Consider the following 25,870-nt stretch of genomic DNA (forward strand, 5'->3'; position numbering starts at 1 on the left):
TGGTTCAAGCTGAGAAGCTACCTTCTAAGACCAAGAACCTCAGAATGACCCAATTATTGCATAAGGTAAGAAGTGATGCTTAGTGTCTTTTCTCTGGGAGAGGATAATGGCAGGTAGGTGGCTAGGGTAGTTTGTGACAGACATTTTTGGTCAACTCAACATAACATGATGAGCACATTCTATCCATACCACCATATCCTATCTCCAAATGATGTTAAATGTTGCTGTTTATTGATAGTCAGACTACCTCTCTCCTAATCAATCAGTTAATCAGTGCAGGGAGGGGAGGAATCCAAATGAATAGGTCAAGTGAATAATGTAGGGAAAGTGGAAGTTTATGCTGCACCAAGACAAATTTGCAGCAAGAATTTTGCCATGTTTGGGTTGTAAGATATTGGAATGGTGATAATAATGACTAACACTTATGGAATATTCCACATAGATTGCCTCATTTGCCTCGCAGAAAGTATGAGGTAGGTCGTTATTGCCCCCAAGGTAGTGATGAGATAATGAAGCTTAGATAAAGAGTATAATCTGGACTTCCAGCCAAGATGGAGGCATAGATAGGTAGACATGCTTCACCACCCTCCACAACAATAAGAATAAATACAGCTACCTCAAAACTAAAAACACTCAGAACTACCAGAAAACTGACCTGCATGGAAATCCAACAAACAAAAATATAAAGAAGCAATACTCATCCAGACAGGTAGGAGGGACAGAGAAGTACCAGAGAGGACACAGTGTGGCAGCGGCAGTGGTGGCAGCATAAAGGCAGTGGCGGCAGCATAAAGGCAGTGGCGGCAGCATAAAGGCAGTGGCTGTGGCCAGCTGGCAGAAAGTTCAGTCACATGTTATAAAAGTGAGAGGGATGCCTGGGGAGTAATCCCAGGCTCAGACTTAGCTGCATAGCTCATGGCTCAAGCACCAGAGAAACCAAAGCCTTATTGCTTCTGACTGTGAAAACCAGTGGGGGTTGGAGCAGCAGAAGAAACTGCCAATCTCTCAGCAGAGCCCATTTGTTTATAGGGCGCCCATGGTCCTATAACATCTGCAAAGCCACCCACTCTGAGAACCACAACCAAAGTAACAGCTAGAAAGGAACCAGTCCCGTACAGGAAGTAGGAGAATTGCCTGGAAAAGGGGCAAGTGCTGAGAAAGTGGCATTGTTACCTCTTGGACTCCCCCCACCCCACAGCACCACAACATGGTGAAACGAATCTCCCTGCACTAATGAATACCTAAGGCTCCACCCCTTACAATGTAACAGGTGTGACAGCTCTACCTAAGACACAGGTAAACACAGGAATTGGTAAAGTTGAGGATACAGAGAAGTATGGCCCAAAAGAGGAAGCAGATCAAGGTTCCAGTGGGAGAATTAAGTGACAAGGAGATAGCCAACGTAACATATGAAGAGTTCAAAACACTGTTAATCATGATGCTCACAGGTTTGACAGACATGCTTGAGTACAGCAAACACATGAGGGAAGAAGTGAAGGCTACGCTAAGTGAAATGAAGAAAAATTCACCTGAAACCAAAGGTGAAGGAAAGGAAACCAGGGTTCAAATCAATGATTTGAGGCAGAAGGAAGAAATAAACAGTCAACCAGTACAGAATGAAGAAATAAGTATTTAAAAAAAGGAGAGGCTTAGGAATCTCTGGAACAACTTTAAACGTGCCAGCATCCAAATAATAGGGGTGCCAGAAGGAGAAGAGGAAAAGCAAGACATTGAAAACTAATGTGAAAAAACAATGAAGGAAAACTTCCCAAATTCGGTGAAGGAAATAGACATGCAAGTCCAGGAAGCACAGAGAGTCCCAAACAAGCTAGACCCATAGAGGACCACACCAAGACACATCATAATTAAAAATGCCAAAGGTTAAAAATAGAGAATCTTAAAAGCAGAGAGTTAAGAAGACAGTTCCCACAAAGGGCTCCCTATAAGACTATCAGCTGATTTCTTAAAAGAAACTTCACAGGCAAGAAGAGACTGGCAAGAAGTATTCAATGTGATGAAAAGCAAGGACCTACAACCAAGACTACTCTATCCAGCAAAGCTATCATTTAGAATGGAAGGGCAGATACAGTGTTCCTAGACAAGGTAAAGCTAAAGGAGTTCATCATCACCAAGCCCTTATTATATTTAATATTAAAGAGATTTATTTAAGAAAAAGAAGAAGATCAAAACTATGGAACATTAAAATGACAATAAAATCACAACTATCAACAACTGAAGCTAAAAAATATAAACAAAATCCAACTAAGCAAACCAGAATAGAAACAGAATCATAAGTACAGGGATCATTTGGAGGGTTATCAGCTAGGAGCGAGAAGGGGGAGAAATAGGGAAATGGTGCGGGGATTAAGAAGCATAATTGATTGGTACAAAATAGACAGGGGAAAGTTAAGAATAGTCTAGAAAAGGGAGAAGCCAAGGAACATACAGGCACGACCCATGGATATGAACTAAGGAGGATGGTACTGCTGGAAGGAAGTGGGGTACTGGGCAGGGGGGAGCAAGGGGAAAAATTGGGACACCTGTAGCAGCATAATCAATAAAATATAATTTAAGAAAAAAAAAAGAGATAAATGGGTGGATTAAAAACAAAAAAGTAATCTGTTAAAGGCCTACAGCTAATAAGTAGGGCAGGGATTCAAACCCAGAGTCTATCTCCTTCAACACTCTGCTTTTCTCTCCAAAAACTTTAAAAATAAATTCAGGTTTGGATTTGGTTCAGGCTCATCCTTGCTGTGGGGAGGATGCTGGGAGAAATGACTCCTCAAGACATTTTCTTGCCTGAGGCTTCTCTAACTTTTCCACTTTCTCCTTCTATAGAATACAAACGCCAGTGTTACTTCACTCCCTTTTGTGGATACCAAGGAGAAGAAAAACATGGTTAACTTCCCACACATCAGCCACAAAATCCTGCTAAAGCCACCCTTGCTGTATAAGGTGAGTGCTGGGCAGTGGACATAAGCCTGAGCAGGCAGGTAAAAGACTTGATTTCAGCCCAGGATTGTGGGAAAAGCACAATGTTGGCTGAAGATTTGGGTTTTAGTCCTGTTCTTACTCTTTACAATGAATGTAAACTTCAGTAAATACGTCACTGACTTTCTTTTATCTACAAAATGGGCTTTCTATAGAGTTGTCATGAGGACTCATTGAAGAAAGAAAAAATGAAATGTCTGGTGTAAATGGTAGAAGCATATAAAATGTTTTCTTGTGGGTTTTTTTTTTTTTTTTGAAGTAAGAACCAAATGAGATAATGTGAGAAAGTGCCAAGTTAAAGTGGTATTATACACACATAAGTTCAAGTGTTTGTGCCTTTAGACAAGTCAAGTCATCTTATCTAGTCAGGAATTGGCCTGCTCAAGAGCAGCAGTAAAATACTGTTCCTTAAAATACTGCATACTGTAATGTATGTGGGTCTCACAGAGAATGAGTCAGATACTTTCTTTGAGGAAAACACTGAGAAAACTTACTGTCTCATAATTACCATTTCTTTCTGGAGAGGAAGGAGTAGAGTCTGGCTGGATGTGGGTGTTCTTAATCAGGTAAATGGTTTAGGACACCCAGGAGAAGCCTGAGGAGTCCTTTATTGCAAGTTCTTTCTCTGAACAGGAGAATCAAACTCATAGTCAGAAGTTGGCCTCTGAAAACAAGACTTCAGAAATGCCTTTCCTTTCGAGCATTAACACCCAAGATCCCAAGTCCAAAGAGAAACCACGGAGGAAGCACAAGGTGCCTCTGACAGCGGCAGGTATGCCTTTGGGACAGTAGCAGGGAATGGTGGGGGTGGTTATAGGTGGTCAGGTGTGAAGAGCTGCGAGGAACTGGAGAAGGCTAAGCTGCCAGATGTTGGAGTAAATCAATTAAGGCAACAAGCCAAAATGAAAGCAATGGTCAAGTCTTTCATGACTTCTTGTGATAGTATAAGCAGGGGCTAAATAGGAGAAAGCACGGCTCCCCACTGTTTCTTCCCCACCCTTCCACACCTGCCATGAACTAGCACCAGGCCAGGGTCAAAGGTATCATCAGCACAGTTAGATGCACTAGCTCACTGCCTAGGGAGCCTGACCAGGCTCCTGTCCTTTTAGGTAAGGGTCTAGGAGTAGAAAAACTGAGTACTGAGTCAGAGTGCAAGAAAATGTCTTGAGGTTTCCACCCTCCTCTTGATAAAGAGATCTTAGCTGAAGAACCTGTGGTGGCCTCTGAATGGAGGGTTCTGGGATAGGTATGTATAAGAGCATGGTCAGATAGGGAACCTGAGTCCTTAACCACAACTTTTCAGAGACTTCAATGCACTGGCTGTGCACCAAGACTGGTATGGGGAGGGCAGCTTCTCCTATGATGCTTGCCAGGTAAAGCCTTTGCAATTGCCTTTAGTCAGGCCTGGGAGATCACACATAGGTTTTTGACCAGGAGTTGACTCCTCACAAGGTTCAAGATTCATAACTTACTAGAGTCCAAAGGAAGAAAACCCAAATCCACTGGGCATCTACCATGTCCCAACACTATGTGACGCTTGGAGCTGTTCTCCCACATCTTTGAAATTGGTTGTCCTTCTTCTCTTAAACATCTCAGGAACTGACCACTAGGAGATATTTTATTCTCAGCTAGTTCTGCCTTTAAAGAGCTGACTGATATCTATCTCTCAGCTCTCTTAGGCCTTGGTTCTTCTGGGCAAAGAACATGCCTTATTGAGCTTACACATGACTGCCCTTTGTATATATGGAAACACACACAGGTCTTGTCCCCCGTAAGTCTTTTTATTTCCCTCTGACAATTCCTCCTCCAACTCTTCAGCAGTTTGTCAAATAACATGGTTCCCCTGGTTTTCCCCAATCCTGGTTTTCCTTCTCTCAGCACTCTCCAGCTTATCTACATCTGTCCTAAAGTTTAAATCCCACCCCACCCACACCCAAACCAAACACCAGACTCACATGGACAACGGGGTGGGGGCTGACTGTGGGAGCAGGGGGTGGGGTGGGGTGGGGGTTGGGGAAGGCAGGGGAGAGCAACAGGGGAAAAATTGGGACAACTGTAATTGAACAACAATAAAATAAAAAACTAAAATAAAACAGCAAATTCAATTCACTCTTATCTCCTAATTAAAAAAAAAAAAGTCATTTCCCACACAGGCCAAAAAGAAAAAAGAAAAAAGTTTTTGTCACTATAGTACCTGGTGCTTCACTTCCTTCAGTTTTCCAAAGATCCAATGACTATTTCTTTTCTTCTTCCATTCTGTATCTCTGGGGCTTCCCAGGACAGGGCCTCTTCCCAGCCTGAAGGTGAAATCTGGGCAGTGGAAAGGCATACCTTTTGCTTCAGGAAGCAATTTCCACCCCTGAGGCTGTCCAGATGAGTGATGCTAGGTCCATTAGGCTGGTGGGCTGGTGGGACTATCCTCTTTGGGACATTTCCTCATAACTTGGTTAGGTTTAGGAGACAGGATTTGTTTTTAATGGCTTCACAGAAAAAGAAGATTGTCTTAATAGCATTTATGGTTGGATTTCTTGAGCTTTACTATGCACACAAATCTCCTGGGGATCTTATTATAAATTTGAATTCTTAACCAGAAGGTCCAGGGTATGACCTGAGATATTTGCTTTTCTGAAAAGCTTCCAGGTGGTGCCCATGCTTCCGGTCCTCAGACCACACTTTGAGAATCAAGGATTTAGAGTTTCTATCACACATCCTGTATCTAGGGCCCTAGTTTTTAACATTTTTAGGTCAAGGATCCCTTTGGGAATCTGATAAAAGCTGGGAATCTGATAAAAGCTAGAAATCCTCATCTCAGAAAAGGCACCCTGCACAGACATAAAATTTCAATTGGGGCAGGGGGATTTTTAATGGGTCCCTGGTTAAAAATCTTTAATAAACACTTTAGCACCATTTCAGCCAGATATCCTCAAATTCTTCTTCCTCTCCTCTCCCCCACCCTCTCCTCTGGGCCTAGAATCTCTGATAAATTCCCCAGGGATGTCAGCATTACCTTTAAGTTAGTTCACTAGAACTCAGTTCCCCAGTCTCAAGTCTTAGAGAGCTATGTTTTGGTAGAGGGGAGAGAGATACATGTGCTTTCCATGTGTTTGGAATCTCTATCCTTATTGCATTCCAATGCACACAAATATACAATGCACATTCCCTAACAAGCAACACAACTGCATTCTCACACTCTGTCAGCAAATGGTAACTGAATACCTATTTATTGGGAACCTATCATATGCTTGGGCATCTGCTAGACTCTGGAAATATTAAGGAAACTATCAAAAATAAGTAGGACCTGGTCCTTGGTCTCCATTAATGTCCAAGTTATTGTATGAGTCAATAATCATGATACCTCCAAACTGGTAATATGTAGAAGATATGTACAATGCCAGAGGAGCACATGTGCCTTTATATCAACATGTGCAGGACCTATACCTTGTTCTTTCCCCATACATGTAAAGTTGTGTATATTTATGGTTGATTCCTCCTATAAGAACAGATCCCCACCACACGATCACAAATACATTCTGAGGACTTCTACATAAATAGTTCTCCTTCAACTCGCTGAAATTTATGAGTGTGACACTAGGAATCATGAATTCTCATAGCCAGAAGGCCTTAGAGATCATCTTATCTAGAGGCACTGCAGCTCAGAGTGCATAAGTGAATTTTCAGAAGCCACCCAGAAAAGTTTTTTAAATTGATAATTTCTTGTTGCTTTGACTGAAGAGTTGCTTCCTAGTTTCCAGTACATGGGAGGACGTGCATAATTCTGGCTCTTGGAAAATATTGATCTTTTTAGTTGAGAAAGGTCCAAGTTTTATATTGCTAACTTCAAGACAGAATTAAATCTGGGTAAGTCAAGAGGAGAACCAGATCTAATCAGGAAGAAACGAAGCAGACACAAAGGAATTCTCTGATTGATGGAGACACATCGGGGGTCAGAAATAGAACTTACCCCAGGCTGAAGCTACTGCTCTTTCCAAAGACCATCCAATGCTCCTTGCATTGCCTGACACAGATAGAGCCTATGGGACTTTCCCTGGTACCACACGGGTAATGTGGGATCTGGGCAACGATCTAACCATGGCAATAAGATGAGGGTGGGAGTTGCACTAGTGCCTAGTGTAGGTCAGGAAGTTCCCCCCAGGAGTCAGCCATGAGCTGGGAATGGGTATCCAGGGACCCCAGTGTCAGGGGAGCTTCAGAGCCCGTGGCTCTGCTCCTTACCTTCTGCCTGGCTTCTGCAGGTCCTGCATGACCACATTGCCTACCGCTACGAGGTTCTGGAGATGATTGGGAAAGGGTCCTTTGGACAGGTGGCCAAGTGCTTGGATCACAAAAACAATGAGTTGGTGGCCTTGAAAATCATCAGGAACAAGAAGAGGTGTTGTGGATAGTAGCCTAAACTATAGAGGAGGGATTGCACGACTGGCCCCTTCATCATGCCAACCCTTCCCAAATCCACCTCTTTCTCTGATTTTTTTCCTCTTTCCTCTACCTATTGGATTCCATGGTGGAGTGAAGGGGAGGCAAGGGTATGGAGTGTTTAGTGCTTTCTGCCTTGCAGGGGTCAAGGGAGGGGCTGAGGAAATGGGCTACTGCTGCTGCATGATATGACACCAAGTCTTCTCTCCCCACTCCTCACCCTCCCTGCCACTCCTCCATCACTTCAGATTTCACCACCAGGCCCTGGTGGAGCTGAAGATCCTGGAAGCTCTCAGAAGGAAGGACAAGAATAACACCTACAACGTGGTACACATGAAGGACTTTTTCTACTTCCGCAATCACCTCTGCATCACCTTTGAACTCCTGGGGTCAGCTGCTTTTTCTTTTTAACTCATTTGCTTTTGAAATATGGCTTAAGGTGACAAAAGAGAAACTTTGAGGTCAGAACTCTAGATTTTTCTGGATGTAAACATTTAGTGACTAGAATGGACACAATGGCCCCTTAGTGATGGAAAAAGCCTAGGAGTGAGGAGACTGGGTCAAAAGCTGCCCATCTCACCCCATCCCTCCATCATGTCTGTCACTTGTGAGCACATAGGATGTGTCACCAGGTGCTGGGGGCTGGACTGGGAGACACAACCAAAACAAGGCCTCTGCTCTCAATAGCAAAACTGAAGTATGTTGAAAAGGATTTTTCTTTGCTACTACTTCCCCACTCACTGGCTTTACCACATTGTGATGCAGGGGCTGGAACCCAGGGAAGCAGGCCGCTTGCTGCTCAGAGTGGGTAAAGAGCTTTGATTTTATGCAAATAGTGACAGGGCCACATTTTTTGGTAAGAGAGAAGAGCCTGACTAAAATAGATTGGTATCACCTGTGTGAATATTGGAACTGACAGGGTGTGCTAATTGGAAAGGCCTGCTAATTTGATTACTTTTATCTCGGATGAAATCTCAATAAAACAAGAAACACAGACTGCATTAAGCAAAGGAGAATAATTAAAGGTGAGCTCTCAGAAGCTTGGTGTTCCCATGACACTATTGCTGATGGTGAAATTCTAGGAACTGGCTAAATTTGAATCGAGAGTGTAGTTGCCACTCTTTTCACCATCTTTGATGATCACAAAATGTCCACTTTCCAGAGGAAAGTTATCTTCCTTGTGCCAACATGGATAACACAGGCTGCCTTTTTTGGCCATGGATCAAGTTCAGTTAGCATGTCATTTTACCTGAAAGTGCTTGGAGAAGTCAGGAGAAGTTGTGTGGAGGGAAAAGCCAAAGCCCGGAGAGACTGGAGAGTTGCTCAGGGTCAAACAGCTGGTCAGGATGGGGCCAGAGCCAAGTCTTCCATCTCCACTGTGCCCATCAAGACTGAATGGCTTCCTAAATACAGGCAGAGTTAGATAAAGTTTAGAGATAGAAGATTTAGGAGAAACCAGAAAGAGGCCAATGCAGAGTCATTTATGGGCTGTGTCCTACCCCTCCTCTCCTGTTCTCAGTACAGAGGTCATAACCTGGTAGCCCATCAATACGTTTTTCTTGTTAAAATGTTTTGCATTAGTTTCCAACATTTATAAGTCAGAAGATTTCATAAAGCATGGCAGGTTTTTATATAATATTGCAGGCTTCTGCTAGTCTAGAAAATTTAGGAAAAGCTGGCAAAGCGACAAATGAGACTAAGCTGTCAGGCTTGGTCAGCCCCATCTGTCCACATTCTTGTTCCATTACGTGTGAGGAACCTGACATATTTAGACAGCCTTTTTAGGCCTGGGTAGAAGCGGCTGCTGGGTTAAATAACAGGTGGATTTTCTGGATCCCTCCTAAAGGCCTGAAGAACTATGAATATTTTAGAAGTTTGGTCCAACCTCCTAACACCCACAATGTAATTGATTAAATGACCTTGTCACATAAGAAATGAGGGGACATCTGAGAGGCCAGCACAGTTGAATGTCAGCCTGAAGCCACCATGGATCAATGGGAACGTTGAGTTTATAGGACACTAGAGCCTGGAGTCCTTGTCTGACACTCGCCTATTATCAGAGGGAAATCAGGTTACCACTGGGATTGTTTGCAGGTTTAAACTCAGCACTATACTTCTTTACACTGATACACATCACCTTCTCTCTTTCCCAGAATCAACTTGTATGAGTTAATGAAGAATAACAGCTTTCAAGGCTTCAGTCTGTCAGTAGTTCGGCGCTTCACCCTCTCTGTTTTGAAGTGTTTGCAAATGCTTTATGTAGAGAAAATCATTCACTGTGATCTCAAACCTGTGAGTACAACCTCTGCCATGGGAGCTGGCCCCCACCCTCAGAAACGATTTGCCCCATTCCATTCCCCAGTGGTAGCGAGGCAGCATCATATCCAGGGCCCCAGGGTGGAAGCCAAGCAGACAGGCTGTGTAAATCAAGTGAGATGCAGTGAATACGAAGGGATGGTTTGGAGGCAATGAAGAAAGACATGGTGTCATTGATGCAGACAGGAATAGGAAGGTCTCGGGGCTTTCCTCGGAAGGTGTAAGGGTGTTCAGAGATGTGTCACTCAGGAGGCTGGATCACTGCTAAACTAAATCCTCACTGTGTCCACTCTGCTCTGAATTGGCCTGAGGGTACAACAAATCTGTGACTACTTCTACTCCAAAGGGATGTGCCCTTCCCTCATGTCTCACTAGCGCCCTATGCTCAGCCCTGTTCCTGCGCCGATTGCTTGTTTATTTGTATCCTCCACTCAACTGCAAGTTCCCTCAAGGCCAGGAACCATGCCTTCTCACCATTTTATTTTCAGGACCTAACATGGTACCTGACAATAGCAATGGTTGGCAATAGGTATGTAAATGCTTATTAATTAATGATTGCAAATGTGAGTAATACAGAGAGGTACCTAGAGAAAAACGCATAAAGGTATAAAGATATGGGGTCAGGAGCTGATTCCAAATCAACCTGACTCTCACAGATATTTAAACATCCCTTAATTTTTCCTCATTCCTTTCTCCTCACACCCCAAAGTTGGTTAATTTTTTAAAAAACTGTAACTCATTGGGTAAATTTTGGATATTTTGACAATTAAAGATGGTCTAGATAGAGATTTTCTCTCTGGGCTGCGGAAGAGCCTCACAGGAAAATGGTGGCTGGTGACACATTGGTTTATTCTCCACATCCAAATTCCTAATCCTTACTTTTGCAGCTCCAAAGGGTCACAAAAAACATGGTCCTTGGGCTTAGGGGATTAACTTTCACCAAGGAAATTCACAAGACACCTTTTAGCCCAGATGTGAAGGAATAGATTTCCTTGAGAAATAGGTCAAGTAAAATGGAATTTATACTTCCCTAGTAGGGAAGTAGACATGTAAACAAGAGTGGGTTTGATGAATGTGGGTCCAAGAATCAGAGTTGTTCTTATGAACTTAATGGTTAACATCAATGAACTGTGATTGCCTGATGCATTCATGCTTACTCTAGAGTGATTTCTGCCAATAAGCTGGGAGGGACTTTCTGCTGGGCTTGAGATGCTAGAAATTATTTTTTAAGACTTGCTGAAATATTCTTTAGAAAAGGTACTGTGGACTAAAATTGTACATTTTTAGTTTATGGTGCCAGGGGTTTTGGACCAAGGCTGCTATGCCATATCTGGAATGTTAAGGGACTCAGTAAATAATCAGTTCATTGGATAGTCATAATAATCAACTCATTGGATATTTAGGTCCTTGAAAACACAATTAATACTTTAATCTTCCAGCCCTAGGTGGTGTCCTCTCATGCTCAGGGAGAAGAGCCCAGAAGCTCTGCCTCTTTATTCATGACACTATTAGAACTCCTGGTTTCACATTTTCCCCACATTCAGCATAAGAATCACAAATTCCAATCAAATCATTGTCTTTTTTTTTCCTTTTCTTTTTGTCTTCTGTCATATCTGTATGTTGATTGGGCACTTAGTGGAAACTAAAGAACAACACAAACAAACGGACTAAATAGGACAAAGAGTAGAATAGTAGTCAATAGGGGGGAGGGGGGAGGGAGAGAAGGGGGATAAGTAAGGGAAGGGTCAGGTCAAGGAACATGTATAAATGACTCATGGACATGGACAACGGGGAGGGATATGATTGTGGGAGAAGGGGTGGGCTGGGTGGGGGGAGCAATGGGGGAAAAATGGGACAACTGTAATTGAAAAACAAAACAAAACAAAAAAATTCTGTCCATGCTGTATCTGAGGGCTTATATAAGCAAGGCATAGGAAGGACCAGTGTCAAGGAGATAAAAATAAAGCCATAATCTATATGCAGAAAGGGACAAAATATATGCAAAAGAAATACTGTAAAGCAGCAAATACTGGATCCAAATAAGTGCAGATCACAAGTCAAGTCAAATGGGAAGTCAAAGGAAAGTGTAAAAATGAGATTTGGAGATGGTATGGGAGGAGTTCACCATGAGATAGTCGAATTTCATACTGGGTCTTAGAAGATGGCAGACATTTAGAGCAATAGAGGGCCTAGGGACACATTATTAAAATGTGACATATGTCCTTCTTCTCTTTAGGAAAATATAGTGTTGTACCAGAAGGGCCAAGTTTCTGTTAAAGTTATTGACTTTGGATCAAGCTGTTATGAGCATGAGAAAAGTAAGCCCCATTCTGGTTTCTTTATCTGAATTTTCCCGTTGAGACTTCTTTCCCTTACTTAAACAAGTACTTCATACATGAGGTCACTTGGGTTCAAGTCTGGGCTCAGTTGTAATAATTGTTTGTATGATTTTGCACAAGGTGTTTCACTTCTCTGAGTCTAAATTTTCTCATATAATGAGAAAGTTGGGCTCAGATATCTCAAGGGTCCTTTGCAGATCTCATATTCTGTGCATTTGGAATTATCCAAGAGCTTTGGGTCCAAAACTAACCAGATGTGCACCAGAATCACATGTGGCCTCTGAAAACTTATAGCTTCCAGGGGCTTACCCCCAATGTACCAAATCTAATTTTCTGGGAGAGTAACCAAAAATCTATACATAGCCATTCTAAAGTTCAGATTCACTGCCCTAGGCTCTCTAACCTTTATACTTTCTTCAAGCAAGAATTCAGAAAACATTTGCACAAACAGTTGAACTTGATTGAATACTTTTGGCTTCCAACAAGTTTGCTGTTGAGAACATGTACCATTCCACAAACATTTATTGAATATCTGCTATGTGTCAGTCACTGTCCTGAGTACCAAGAACAAAAAATTTAACATTTCCTGTCCTCAGGTTGCTCAGAAAGATACAAAGATAACATGACTATTAGATGGATCTTTTCAAATATTCTACAGTACCACTTTTGAAGACATATGTCCTTTATCTCTTATGTGTGGATCCCATAAGAAATTCCAGCTAGAAAACTTCTCACAAAGAACCCATATGCTTACTCTTCTTAGATAGAGAAGTTGTGTAACCTCTCAGTTACCATTTATCCTGGTTGGCAGGATGCTCAAAACCAAATTTGTAATTATTTTATCCTTGGTTTCTGATAGTCATTTCCCCCTTTATATATTTCCCTTTACCTTTTGTTTAACTGTGAGACAGTATAGAGTATAGATGCTAAACCTGAACTGCCTGGATTCAAATCCCAGCTCTGACACTTATAGCTGAGTGACCTTGACAATTTATTTAATCTCTGTATGCCTCAGTTTTCTGAATTTAAAATGGGGACAATAATAGTGCCTGCTTCACAGAGTTGTTGTAAGGATTAAAGGAGTTCATCTCTATAAAACACTTGGAATAGTGGCTGGCACATATTAAACATTATGTAAGTATCCATTAAATCCAGTTTTAAAAACTACCTTGTACAGAGCATACATGTAGTTTAATTGCAAACTGCTTTAAACCTATTTTGGAAGTAGGCAGGACATCAAAGTAATTTTTATTAAACCTTTATTTTGTTTTTAATCACAAATTTACTACATCCTTACTAGAACCAAGTCAAACAACAGAGAAGAGATTTCAGAATCCTTGCCTTGCCCCACCCAGGGAGTCACCAGCAATAGCACAAGGAAACAACTAAACTGTCTCATTTCTCCAACCCCAGTCTCCTCACCTGTAAAATCTTGGCTCCCTACCATGTTATTTTCTATACAGCCTCTCTGCTGAGATTCCTTTGAGCTTTCCTTTTCCACACTTTACATTATACAACACATGCACATAACATATTGAATATACATTATTAAATTATGCTTTTTGCAATGTTTTCTTTCCTCCTCCCTTGCTAAGTCACAATACTTTCAGAAGATGTCTACCCCAAATTAATCTGACAGCCTGGAAATTAGCTTTATATTCATTTTATGTTTCCTTTTATAAAGATTAGCTGATTAAAATTTATTTCCCTAGAACAATGCCTGCTTTAGAGTTCTTTATTGATACAATGAGGATAATAACAGCTCTATAATAATTAGTTTGCTGTAAAATAGAGACAGAATCATAGATAAAGATCAGGAATGACAGCTGCTGGGGGAAGGTTAGGGGGCGGAGGGATTGCGCAAAAAGGAAAAAGGACAACAGTGTGGTGATTGCCAGGGGGAAGGGAGCATAAGGGGTTAGACGGTAATGGAAAATAATACAAGAAAAAATTTAAAAAAATAATTGGTTTGCTGTAGGATTCGATGAGATTAGATACTCCTAAATGCTGCTTAGTTTTACTTCCGGCTCCCTGCAAAGTCCGTAGAGTGAGAAGGAGTAGGGAGTCGTAATTACGGTTTACCCTCACCTGAGAAGGCATCCTGGAGAAGATGCTCTGGGGCGGAGATTTTCCTCTGTGAGGCTTCTCTTTCTTTTTCATGCAGTGTACACGTACATCCAAAGCCGGTTCTACCGATCACCAGAGGTGATTCTGGGCCATCCCTACAACATGGCCATCGACATGTGGAGCCTGGGCTGCATCCTGGCAGAGCTGTACACGGGCTACCCTCTGTTCCCGGGGGAGAATGAAGTGGAGCAGCTGGCCTGCATCATGGACATGAGGGCGGGCCTCGCCGCGCTCTGCTCAGGGCCCTAGGACAACTAGCTTCCACTCTCAGAAGCTGAGTTGCTTCATACTCCTTGCAGGGCAGTGGCCTGCACACTTTTTCTTTTTTTTTAATTTTATTGATTACGCTGTTACAGTTGTCCCAATTTCTTTTCCCTCTGCTTCCCACCACCCTGTGACCCCCCCTCCCTCCAGTTGTGCCCCGCTTTTAGTCCATGACCATTGGTTGTGCATGTAGTTCTTCTCAACATCTTCCTGTCTACTCTGCTCCCTCCTACTATGCTTCTTAATTCCTGTACCTTCTCCCTCCCTTTCCCCTCTTCCCCCTCCCAGCTGACCTCCCCCCATTATGCTCCCCATACTATAATTCTTTTTCCCCTCTCGATGCCTACTTAGTTTGCCTTTGTTTCGAGTCCCTAGCTTCTGCTGTTGGCTGTTGTGATACAGTTTTCATTTTAATGTTTGTTGTTTTGATCCTCCTTCTTCTAAACAAGTCCCTTTAACATCTCATATAACAGTGGTTTGGATCTAATGAACTCCTTCAGTTTTACTTTGTCCTGGAAGCACTTTCTCTGCCCTTCTGTTCTGAATGACATCTTCGCTGGATAGAGTAATCATGGTTGTAGGTTTTTGATTTTCATTACTTTGAATATTTCTTTCCAGTCCCTTCTTGCCTGCAGCGCCTCCTTTGAGAAATCAGCTGATAGTCTAATTGGGACCCCTTTGTACGTAATTCTCTTATTCTCTCTTGCTTCTTTTAAGATTCTCTCTTTATCTTTAATTTTTGACATTTTGACTATAATGTGTCTTGGTGTGGTTCTCCCTGGGTCCAGCCTATCTGTAACTCTGTGCTTCCTGGACCTGTAAGTCCATTTCCTTCCCCAAATTAGAGAAGTTTTGCTTCATTATTTTTTCACATAATTTTTCAATTTCTAGTTCTTCTTCTTCACCCTCTGGCAATCCTATAATTCAAATGTTCGTTTGCTTTATAGCTGTCCCAGAGGTTTCTGAGCCTCTCCTCATATTCCTCACATTTTATGTCCTCTTTCTGCACTGGTTGACTATTTGTTCCCTCCCTATGTTCTGATTTGTTGATTTGATCCCTGGCTTTCCCTTCCTTACCACTTGTCTTGTATGTATTTTTGTTCATTTCAGCAGGACTGGCCTTCATTCCTTCCCTGTCTTGATTAAGTCCCGCTGTTAGTTCTGTAAGCTGCCTTATGACTATAGCTCTGAACTGAGCCTCAGAAAGATTCTCTATTTGTTCATCAGTCAAGTCCTTTATTTGTTTTTTGGTGAGCAGCATGATTGGTATTTCAATCATTCTGCCATTCTGACAGTTTTGTTTATCTTTCCTTCTTGGGGGTGGGGCGCTATCACACCTCTTACGCTATATTGGGCAGAGCCCTGTGTACTCGTCACAACCAGGTGACCCTTCTCACCACACTGTGGCGCTTTGCGTGGGGGTGGGGGCCCAAGATGGATTCCTGCTGTTACTCTCCGCTGAGGAACCAGGAGCATCCTCCATCCCCACAGTCCGAGACAATGGGGTCTGCCCTCCCTGGCGTTGGAATTGTGAGCCAATGGGTCTGGTCTGCAGCCGGGGCCAGCTCCCAGGCACTTCTCTCCTCCTCCCAAATATGGGTGTCTGCTTACTGGGTCCTGCTGTTCGTTGCTGCAGCTGCCGCCTCCAGCACAGCTCGATCTTTCAGCCAGAGGTTCGTCCCTCCTACCCGTCCAGATGAGCACCACTTGTTTATGACTTCATACGCTGGACTTCCATGTAGCTTTATTTTCTGGAACTTCTGGTTATTTGGGGTTTTGCGGTAGTTGTAGTCCTTCTTAGTTGTTGAGGGAGCAGAGCGTGTTGGTCTATGCCTCCATCTTGGCCGGAAGTCCACTTTTTGTTTTAATGTTCCCTAAAAGTATTTTTGAAATCATGTATCCCATTTTACTGGTATAAGTTGACATCTCATATTTTTACTTATTATAAATAATTGCAAAAGCTTTAAGTTGCAGCATATTGTGAAGTGACATTTAAAAATAACACTTATACTAGCCTTTCAAATATATTCAAATAATCTAAAACCAGAGTGACATGACACCCATCAAAATCTATGTGTTATTCAGTCATTAGTCTTTCATTATCTTAGCTTGCTGGGAAGAATATCTCCCAATAAAAAGACATGTCATGTGATTACTTATTATACCTATTATTCTTTCATTTAAAGGCTTCTTTTTTAAATTTGTTTTTAGGAAAAAGGGAAAGAGGGAGAGAAATATTGATTGGTTGCTTCTCATATGCACCCCGAATGGGTACCAAACCCACAACCCAGGCATGTCCCCTGACCAGGAATCGAACCAGTGATCTTTTGTTTTGCGGGATGACGCCCAACCAACTGAGCCACGCTGGTTAGGGCAAGGCCTTTAGCTATGGAGCTAAACTAGATAAAACAGGAGAAAAATAACCCTACAAAACAGAAAATTTCATATTTCGGAAAATTTCCAGTAAACAAAGATACTTTGACTGTGAAGAAAAATGGATCATTATCTATCTATTTATCTCTACCTATCTATACCAATTCTCTATTTTCTAGATTGTCTCAAAGTTACAGATGGTCAGAGACACACACACACACCCTTGAGAATTATTAAAGATAGTTGCATTTTATAGTTGAAATTAATAATAAAGTGTTAAATTAAGTTAGGTAATGACAGCTGTAAAGGATAGCTATGTTGAAATGAACACTGGTATGAGAATTGGTAGATCTGGAGTCTAGTCCAGATCTTTCTCTTTGGCAACTTACTTTCCTGCTCTGGACTTCTAGAAAATGAAAGGATCAGCATAGATGACTTCTAAGGTTGATGGTGGATTATTTAATAAAGCTCCCCTCACCTCTTCCTGCTTCCAATTCCAAGGAGGATGAGGAGGATGAGATCTGGGTTGAGGTTCTTACTGCCCCAGATTCAGCTTCCTCCCGAACTGTGTCAGCAGGCTTGAGAAGCAGAGGACAGGGTCTGCATGGTGGCTGAGAACCCAGCCACAAGCGCAGGGGACCCAGGGCTCAAGGTGACTGACGTCTGTAATTTCTCTATCTTTGTGCAACCTGCAGGTCGCCGTAGGGACAGGTAAACAAGTAGGTGCTACACTTTTCTTTTCAAGTAGGTATTTTGTCATAGAGTGGTCTGATACCCATCTTGTTATTTCCATTTCCTCTTCCTTTTCTTTCTTCTCAGTGCTCCCAGCCAGAATGTGATAGTCCCTAGTTCAGGGTTGTCAGCATGTATACTGGTTTATTCATTCTGACAATGAGATCTGGTTACCATTAAGAGTACTTCCCTCTAGTTGGTGCTGATGCCTGTTCAGAGTTACATGACTGGTGTTGATGCTCAGCATGAAGAAAAAGCCCTGGATGAGGAGTCAAAAGAACCAGATGCTGGACCTGTTCTGTCACTGACTCGTCGTCGGCAGCCGTCCGTCTCGAGAGACGATGGTGTAGCTTCTTAAGAGTCTATCTGCACCGCCGAGAATGGCTGTGCAGTCCAACTCGGGAGTGACACGGTATCTGTCTCCTCCCGTGTTGAATCGACATCTTGCAATGACACTGGAGTGTCCTCTCCAGTGAAGCTGAAGCTACAGAGCCTGGGCAGGGTGATATGGAGGGTCTGCTGTTGCCCATGCAGCAGACCCCCCCTCTCTTCGCAGCTGAAGGATCCAAGGGAAAGACGGAGTCAATACAGCTTGGCTTCAGGTGCGCCGCAGGAGTTGCCGGTGTTGACTACAACGTCAAACCGCCTTAGGGACTCCGGCTCCGGATTTTCTGTCGGGGTTTACTCCCTTAGCCTTTCCCCTGAAGAGGTATGCTGCAAGGCAGCGGAGGTTTTTTGGAATCAGAGTTTTCCTTCTCTGATGTGCCCTGACTGGAAGATTGAACCAGCGACACTTAGCTCGCAGGCCGACGCTCAATCCACTGAGCCTAACCAGCCAGGTTAGATACCACAATATCCCTGGGTCCTTATCTGCAGATTGCAAAGTCTGACCTAAGTCCCACTCAGCTCTAATGGTCTTTGAACATGTGACTCCACAAAGGTGAAGCAACTGCATTTTACTTGTTGAAGGTACTGGGCCTGCCACCAACCCACTTCATTCAGACAGCCTCCAGGAGACAGACATTCTTTGGTAAGTCTCCAGGTCTAACTCTCTTTATCCCATTGTGGCTGATAAGGTGTCACAGGCCTTGAAGACACCTCCCATTCCCCAAACCCCATTTAGTGCTTTTCCCCTGACCCCTTTCTCAAGGACAAACTATGATTAGGGGTTTCTTTCAGAAGAGTAAAATGATGTTGAAAAGAGGTACTAGGTGGCCTGATGGAGATGGGGTGGGGGCATTGCATTGGGCATGAGGTCTCAGCAATGAAAACGTGCAGGAATGTGAAAAGGACTAGGTTTCTGCACAGGAGATCTGTCAGCAGATCTTGAAACCTTAAATATTATAACTATACCCAGTCCTATAAGTTCTCCTTGCCTCTGCAAGCAGGTGGGCCCCTCACACTATGCACTGTGAAGGGAAATCAAAGAGGAGAAACTTCTTTTCAAGAACAGTAAAAAGAGGCACTGCTAGTCTGTCATTAATGCAGCATTATTCTTTCCTGCTAAAATTCTCTTATTCCTCCAGAACCCTACTATCCCAGGTTCATTGAAACTTTGGAATAAGATGCGTAAGCAAAGGCTGGCAGAACAGTTGCTGTGGGTATGTTGTGGCTTGCCAATTATGTATAGGACACCTGCCTAATTATTGGGGACAGGCGTAATCTACAGTCCTACGCTGCCCCTCATCACAGTCCTCAGGTTCTAGATTTTATGATCCTCTGTCTTTCTAGTCAAGTGGTGCTATACAAGATGGACAGCTGGATCAATGAGGTCCAACTTAGGCAGGACTTTCAGTGCACTGTGCACCAAAAAGATGAAGTCAGTCCCATATCTAAAATTCTCCTGAAGAACCATAAGAAGCTAAGGTAGAAAAAAGCCATCATGGCGCAAAGATCAGACAAGTGGAACAAAGCCAGACATGAGGGAAAGGGGACTCCACAGACAGGGACTCCATGACATCTGAATGACATCTGACCAGCCATTGTTGCTCAGTTAGTTCACAGGCTCATACTAGCTGTGGAATCCCAGTCATTTCTAACCCTCCCACCTCTTATTTTTTACCCAGAGTGGCCTCAAAATGTAAGGAAAGTCACATAATTTCTCTCCACAACTTGCCCCATTAGTAGGAGAGATAAAAATACCCTCATGGGGGATCCTCCTGGTCAAAGAGTTCCAGTTATGTTTGTGGTCAGTAGATATGTTCCGGTTCAGCCATGTGAAGGTTAAAATGTAGACTATTTCTGTACCATTTGACAAAATGCCGCAGCCTCAAACCCCAGCCATAGCCACAGGCTGCCTGGCCCCACTGCTAGGACTCCTTGGACTCCTCATGATTTAGAAACTAAAAGTTAAGGGCTTGGCAAGTAGAGGTCCTCCTTGATCCTGCTTCAGTGCCAAGGCCGTCATCCACCCTGATTGGTCAGTCTCATGCCATTCCACATTTTAAGCTTATGGCACTAAACTCAGGAGACAGTACATAGGTGGAGACTGAAAGGAAGGGAATATAGAGCATCTTTGTGAGAGGGTACCGAAGACATACACATGGCAATTTTATAGGGTATCTGATTTTTACCATCAGCATTAGGCTTTAGAGTGGTGATGTGGTTTTTGTAGCAACATCTACATATCTTCACTTCCTGCATAAGAAAGAATACTGTTAGGAGCTGCATCCTCTTCAGTGTGTCCCAAATTTTATCTGATTATAAGAATCACTTGGGTACTTGGCAATACGTTAATTCTCACAATCCTCCTGTATAACCTGTGACACAATAGGTTTGAGATGGGACTCAGCAGTCTCTGTTTTTAATGACAGCTCTGTGCACTTCTTATGATAAAGTGAGTTTGGGACACACTATGTCCACTTCAATTTTTAGCTCTCTTTCTCTGGTTTCGGTTGCCAACAGCTCCCCAACTCCCAGCCATTCCTCATAAATACCAGTACAGGTAATTAGTAGTAAAGTGATGTTGCCTTAAAGGCAGTAGTAAGATACTTAGGTGCTCCAGGCAGCAAGAAGGAGATGGAGGGAATAATTGGGGAACATCAGAGGGGTGAGAAAACTTATACAAGTAAATCAATTACATAATGATTTTAGGAGCTATGTCTTTTATGAGCCTGTGAGCCTGGTTCTTCTTTGGTCATCTGTAAAAAGATCAACATATAGCATAAGGTGGCGGTGGCGCCAGTGGTGCCACTGTCAGAAAGGAAAATGGGGATTTGTATGAGTTCACAGGACCTATACGCTATGCCATGCCTCTAACCCTTACCCATATAAATGCCTATATATAGATATACATGTTTGTATACACTCATACACATTTGCAACTTCATGGTCTTCACCAGGAATTCAGTAAGGGCAGATGTTCTTTTGAAGGCCCTGAAAATTGCATTGATGACAAATGTAATGGAAGCACTTCTTCTGCACCTTCCAGAAGGTTTATTACATGAACCCCACTGAGTTTTTGTGAGAATCCAGTTTAATGTATAAATTGTATGTATGTGTATACATATACACCCATTTACATTCAGATTTCCAACGTGTGAGCAGAAGTGGTCAACTTTTCTGAATATATACACCAGAATCCAGGTGTCCAAATGAGTGGTCTTCCCTTCACAGCACTGCAAAACATCATTGGGAAATCTTTGGAGCTGTCTTCAGTACTTAACAAGCATGACAAATCATACATTTGTTGAGGTCTATAATTGGTTAAAATGGCTGAAGAAAGTAATTTCAAGCTGTGTCTTCAGGACCAATCAAGTTAGAGCTCTAATTATTAATAAAATTTTGATGTGACTATAAAGGAGTAATGAGAATAATTTGCTTGTGTGGCTTGTAGATGGGGTTTGGAAGTAAATCATTCTCCTACAATAACTTTATTGTTATACATCATGACATACCAAATTCTGACTTCATTGAGTTAGTGGGGAAAGAGAAGGACATCGGTACTCTGAGAATGGACAATATTCTTTTTGTTCAGAGATGAATGTTTTTATCATTTTGGAGTTATTACTAATCATTATCATTATTATTTTACCTTAATGTTGAACCATCTCAACCATTTGATTGATTTGAGGAAGAAATGGTAGGAATGAGGCTCAGAACATACTGAATAGTAGGGAAAATTGTTTGTAAAGGTAATTGCATTCATTGGACTACCTGTATGTAGTTATTTCAAACTGACTGAGACTGCAGGTGTGTTTGTATGAAGGGGGTGGTGTAATACCATGAGTGACAGAGCTGCAAAGACCACCCCAAGATGCAGTATTGATGACTAAACGGCTGTGATGTGACCAATGAATATTTACACCTGGAAATAAACATAGAATGTTGTATCTCTAGATTCCCAAGGTTTCCCTAAAAATATAACCAACAAAAGAGGGAAAAAAAGATACCCAGATTCCAAGAATCTCACGATGGTGCTGAAAACCTACGACTTCAGCTTCCTGGACTTTCTTAGAAGGTGTTTGGTGTGAGTTTGTTGTGGTGTCTTTGTCTCTGACTTTCTTTTTATTACTTACTATTTTTAAAGTACTTAAAAAATTTTATTTATTTATTTTTAGAGAGAGGGAAAGGGAGGGAGGAGAGGGAAAGAAACATTGGATCAATCAGTTGCTTCTCACAGGCCCCCAAGTGGGGACCTAGCCCGCAACTCAGGAATGTGCCCTGACTCGTAATCAGAACTAGTTACCTTCCAGTTCACAGGCCAGCACTCAAGCCACTGAGCCACATTAGCCAAGGTTCTGATTTTCTTTTTAAATACCATACTTTCCCACATGTTTGCTGGTGAAAGTCTGGGGCTGGGAGAGAGTTATAAAAACAATAATAAAAGCTGACCATAGAACTTTAGAGTCTATATAATGCTTCCCTGTCTGTTACTTCATCAGACTGCTCTCTTCACCTCCTGAGTGATTGTCAGGACAGATGACTTGCTCTATTTTGAGATATGAAGGCTGAGGGTCAGAGAGATTAAGTGACTTTCCCTGGATTACACTGTGTTCTGTAGAGCTTGCCTTCTTCTTGGCCTCCGACTGCCTGGCAGCAAGATTGTAGGCAAGTCCTAAATGTCTTCTACTTGAACTGAAGCCAGACTCTTCCACGTGCCAATTGTAACCGCACACACACCCAGTGTACAGTTTCAGGGCCTCTCCCTATTCCCCTAGAGATTAGAGCCTAAATCCTTTTGGGAAGGGAATTGGTAAGCTGTAAACCTACATTTATTATGTACAGCGTTTTAGAACCTACATTCGTATTTTTAATCTTAGAAATTAGGTTCTGTACTTCAGTCAAGTCATAGGGAAAAAAAAAAGAAAAAAAAAAGGACAGCACTTAAAACACCTACCCAGTATAGAGCCTAGTTAGGAGGAGTTTGTAAATTATAAAAAGAGGTCTTGCCAGTCTGTCTGCAGCAAGTGTTGAAAAGATGAGCTTTGTGATATTGGGCAAGTCAGTGTCTCTCTCTGGGCCTCAGTTTCCTTTTGTATAAAATGGAGTATTCATAAAGTTCCTTCCAGTGATGTCAGTCCTATCATTGTTCAATATTTTTAGAAGACTGTATCTTTATGTTCTGTCATTCTTCCATGTGGTGGAGTAGTTTTAACAAAACTCTTCTGGCATTTGTGCACTCTGGAATTTAGGTTCTAGCTCAGAGGGTAAAATCAGGTACTGCTAAAAGTTTTCCCATCTGGTAGGTCAAGCTACTCACCTGAGAAATGGAGATAAAAGAAGGATCCTGTACCCTCATTATCCCCACCCCCCAGCTTCTAGCCGAGGCTATATAATGAATGTGTCTTAATGAATGACAGAAACTCATTACTGAGACAGAGGTGAGTTATCCAGAAATCCCAACCATTCAGAACACAGCTCAGAACCAAAAAAGACATTATTTTCTTTTTTAGTGCAAAGAGCTGGTTGTTCACAGCCTGCAAGAAGCAGTCAAGATACTGGCCCTGTTACTTTATCATTCCATATTCTGCTAATAAGCAAATTTTAGAATGAGAGACTAAAAGTTTTGAGTCAAATTTTAACAGGGGTGAATATAAAATCCTGGCCTAGGTTTTATAGACTAATTCTGGGAGTTCAAGAGAGTGCAGATGTAGCTTAACAGCAGTTCATTTCACAAACAACTGGGAACTTGAGTGGTTTATGACCTTGATGAGCCTAGAATATAATGCCACCTACCTGCGTTAGAAGGTATTCTAAACTTGATGTCATCAGTTAGACAAAAGCTGAAATTTCATATCTAGGAAGATAGCAACCACATCATATGATAAACAGTTAGCAGTAGTGTAAATATTCGCAGATACTTGCAGGATTATAACATAAAAGACAAGTTAGTTGTCTCAATCTGGATAATGCTGATGGGTAGCATAATATATAATGCTAATTAGACCTGATTCAAAGTTACTAGGGTTAAAGTTCCTAGAAAGTGAATTTTGGCTTAATGAAAATGAAAAACTTCTAAAGAATTGGCATTTTTTAAAATTGTGGTTTTGTGAGTTAGTGCCTTAACACTAAAATTATTCAAAAATGACAGAATAATTCTATGTTAGGATTTCTGTCAAATGTGTTTTGTTACTGCAGTACGGGTTTGCCTGGATTATATCAAAGTCTCTTTATAAACTTAATATTTTAGCATTCTATAATATCCTTTTTGATATATTTATAGGTCCACATTCTGTAGCTTGGGAATTGAAACTAAGCATCTCTTTGTTTTGATGTTCTTAGTTTACAAATCCAAAATCCCATTGGTTAAGATTTTCTATAATATTTGTTATAAGAAAATTTCTAGAACTATAGAAGACTTAGGATCTATTATATCCTTTGGCTTGTCATACAAATTTACTAAAAAAGATTATTTCCAATAGTTGTTTCCAGGTACTTTAAAATTATATGTCATAATCTCTGTTCTATAATATCTTTGAGTTATAACATTGCTTAAATGGGTTCTTTAAAAATTAACCATTTATAATATATCTTATTTAGGTTTTTTATTGGAGTCTTTGAAAATGTTTCAGTATTAAAAAATAAAACAATAATCCATGCTGGGCTTTGTTGGTGTGTAGATGGGAACCGTCTCTTCGCATGACCCCTGACCAGGCCCTCAAGCATGCTTGGATTCATGAGGTGCGGAACCTCAAACCACGTCCACGGCCCCAGACCCTGAGGAAACTCAATCTCTATTTCCCCTCTGAGGCAAGAAAGGACAAGGTTCAAGGGCATCATCACTTGGGTAAAAAAGGTACAGCCCCCCAAATAGCCAGTTCTCTTCCCGTAGTCCAGAGGTCAGGCATCTGTGGAGGGTTGCATGTCAGTTTCTCTGAACTCAACCTTGGATAATTATTCTGGCTACATCACTACTGTCCTGCCGTTTCTTACTTTTGGGATTTTCCTTTCAGAAAATTTGGTTCTAACTCTTTTTTTACCCCTTATTGTTAGGATTTGTCATTCTTCATCTGATCTTCAATTCCCCTTTTCCTGCTTTCCTTCTCTCTCTCTGTGCCCTTTTCTGCAGTCTGATAATTATGTTTTGAATTTTTATCAAAATATGGCATTAGTAAAATATCTTTTATATGGACATAGCCTACTGGTTATGTACATGGTCATTGGAGTCAGGTTGCCTCGAATTAAATTCAGGCCATGTTATTTACCAGGTGCAGGCCCTTGGGCAATTAACTTACCTCTTTGTATCTCAGTTTCTCCGTTTATGAGAATGAGAATAATTCCTGTTTTCTATGGTTGCGGAGAAAGGATCAAATGAATTAGTAAATATAAAGTGCTTAGAATAATGCCTGGCACACAGAATGTGTTTTATAAATGAATTGCTTTTATATCATTACAACCAGGATTTCCCTGCTAATGGGTAGTTAATAGCCAGTTAGAATATAATTCACATTTGAACACTTTGTTTCTTTGTCTTCTCTCTTCTACAGCAGATGAGATCATCAAAGAAGAGATTAGAGACAAAATAAAAGAAGGAAGCACAAAGCAGGCTGGGAATTCAGGTGACCAGCAGGGCTCTCTCTGGCACACAGCTGAGGTTGTCCAGCTGCCTCATCTAGCAGGAGCATCGAGTAAACCAGAGGCAGTTGTCAGGCCAGAGGAGTCCAAGACCTCCACAGAGCAACAAAGCAAAAACTCCTCTCCCAAGAATACAGGCATTTTACCACCTATTGTATGACCACTGCTGAGGGTGTGGCCTATTCCTTTTCACCGATGATTTGTATTAAAGCCCACGCTTATATTGTACAGTACTCCAGATTGCTGTTTTTAATGATAGTTCTGCTTAAAAAAACAACAAC

At 41.8% G+C, this 25,870-nt stretch overlaps 1 protein-coding gene across 1 annotated transcript; it reads left to right on the top strand.

Moving 5' to 3' along the window:
• Positions 1 to 8: 8 nt before the first annotated feature.
• Positions 9 to 25,749, top strand: DYRK4 (dual specificity tyrosine phosphorylation regulated kinase 4). Its single transcript, XM_090275176.1, has 13 exons — positions 9 to 65; positions 2,839 to 2,955; positions 3,625 to 3,763; positions 4,297 to 4,364; positions 7,245 to 7,381; positions 7,671 to 7,811; positions 9,576 to 9,714; positions 11,975 to 12,056; positions 14,242 to 14,405; positions 18,534 to 18,603; positions 21,912 to 22,041; positions 24,635 to 24,810; positions 25,502 to 25,749. Exons 1-13 carry the CDS (start codon positions 45 to 47, stop codon positions 25,747 to 25,749), a joined length of 1,632 nt encoding a protein of 543 aa, XP_090131302.1. The 5' UTR covers positions 9 to 44.
• The last annotated feature ends 121 nt before the right edge of the window (positions 25,750 to 25,870 follow it).

This window comes from Furipterus horrens, unplaced genomic scaffold (genome assembly GCF_987537825.1).
Source record: "Furipterus horrens unplaced genomic scaffold, mFurHor1.1.pri manual_scaffold_4, whole genome shotgun sequence".
NCBI classification, from domain to species: Eukaryota; Metazoa; Chordata; class Mammalia; order Chiroptera; family Furipteridae; genus Furipterus; species Furipterus horrens.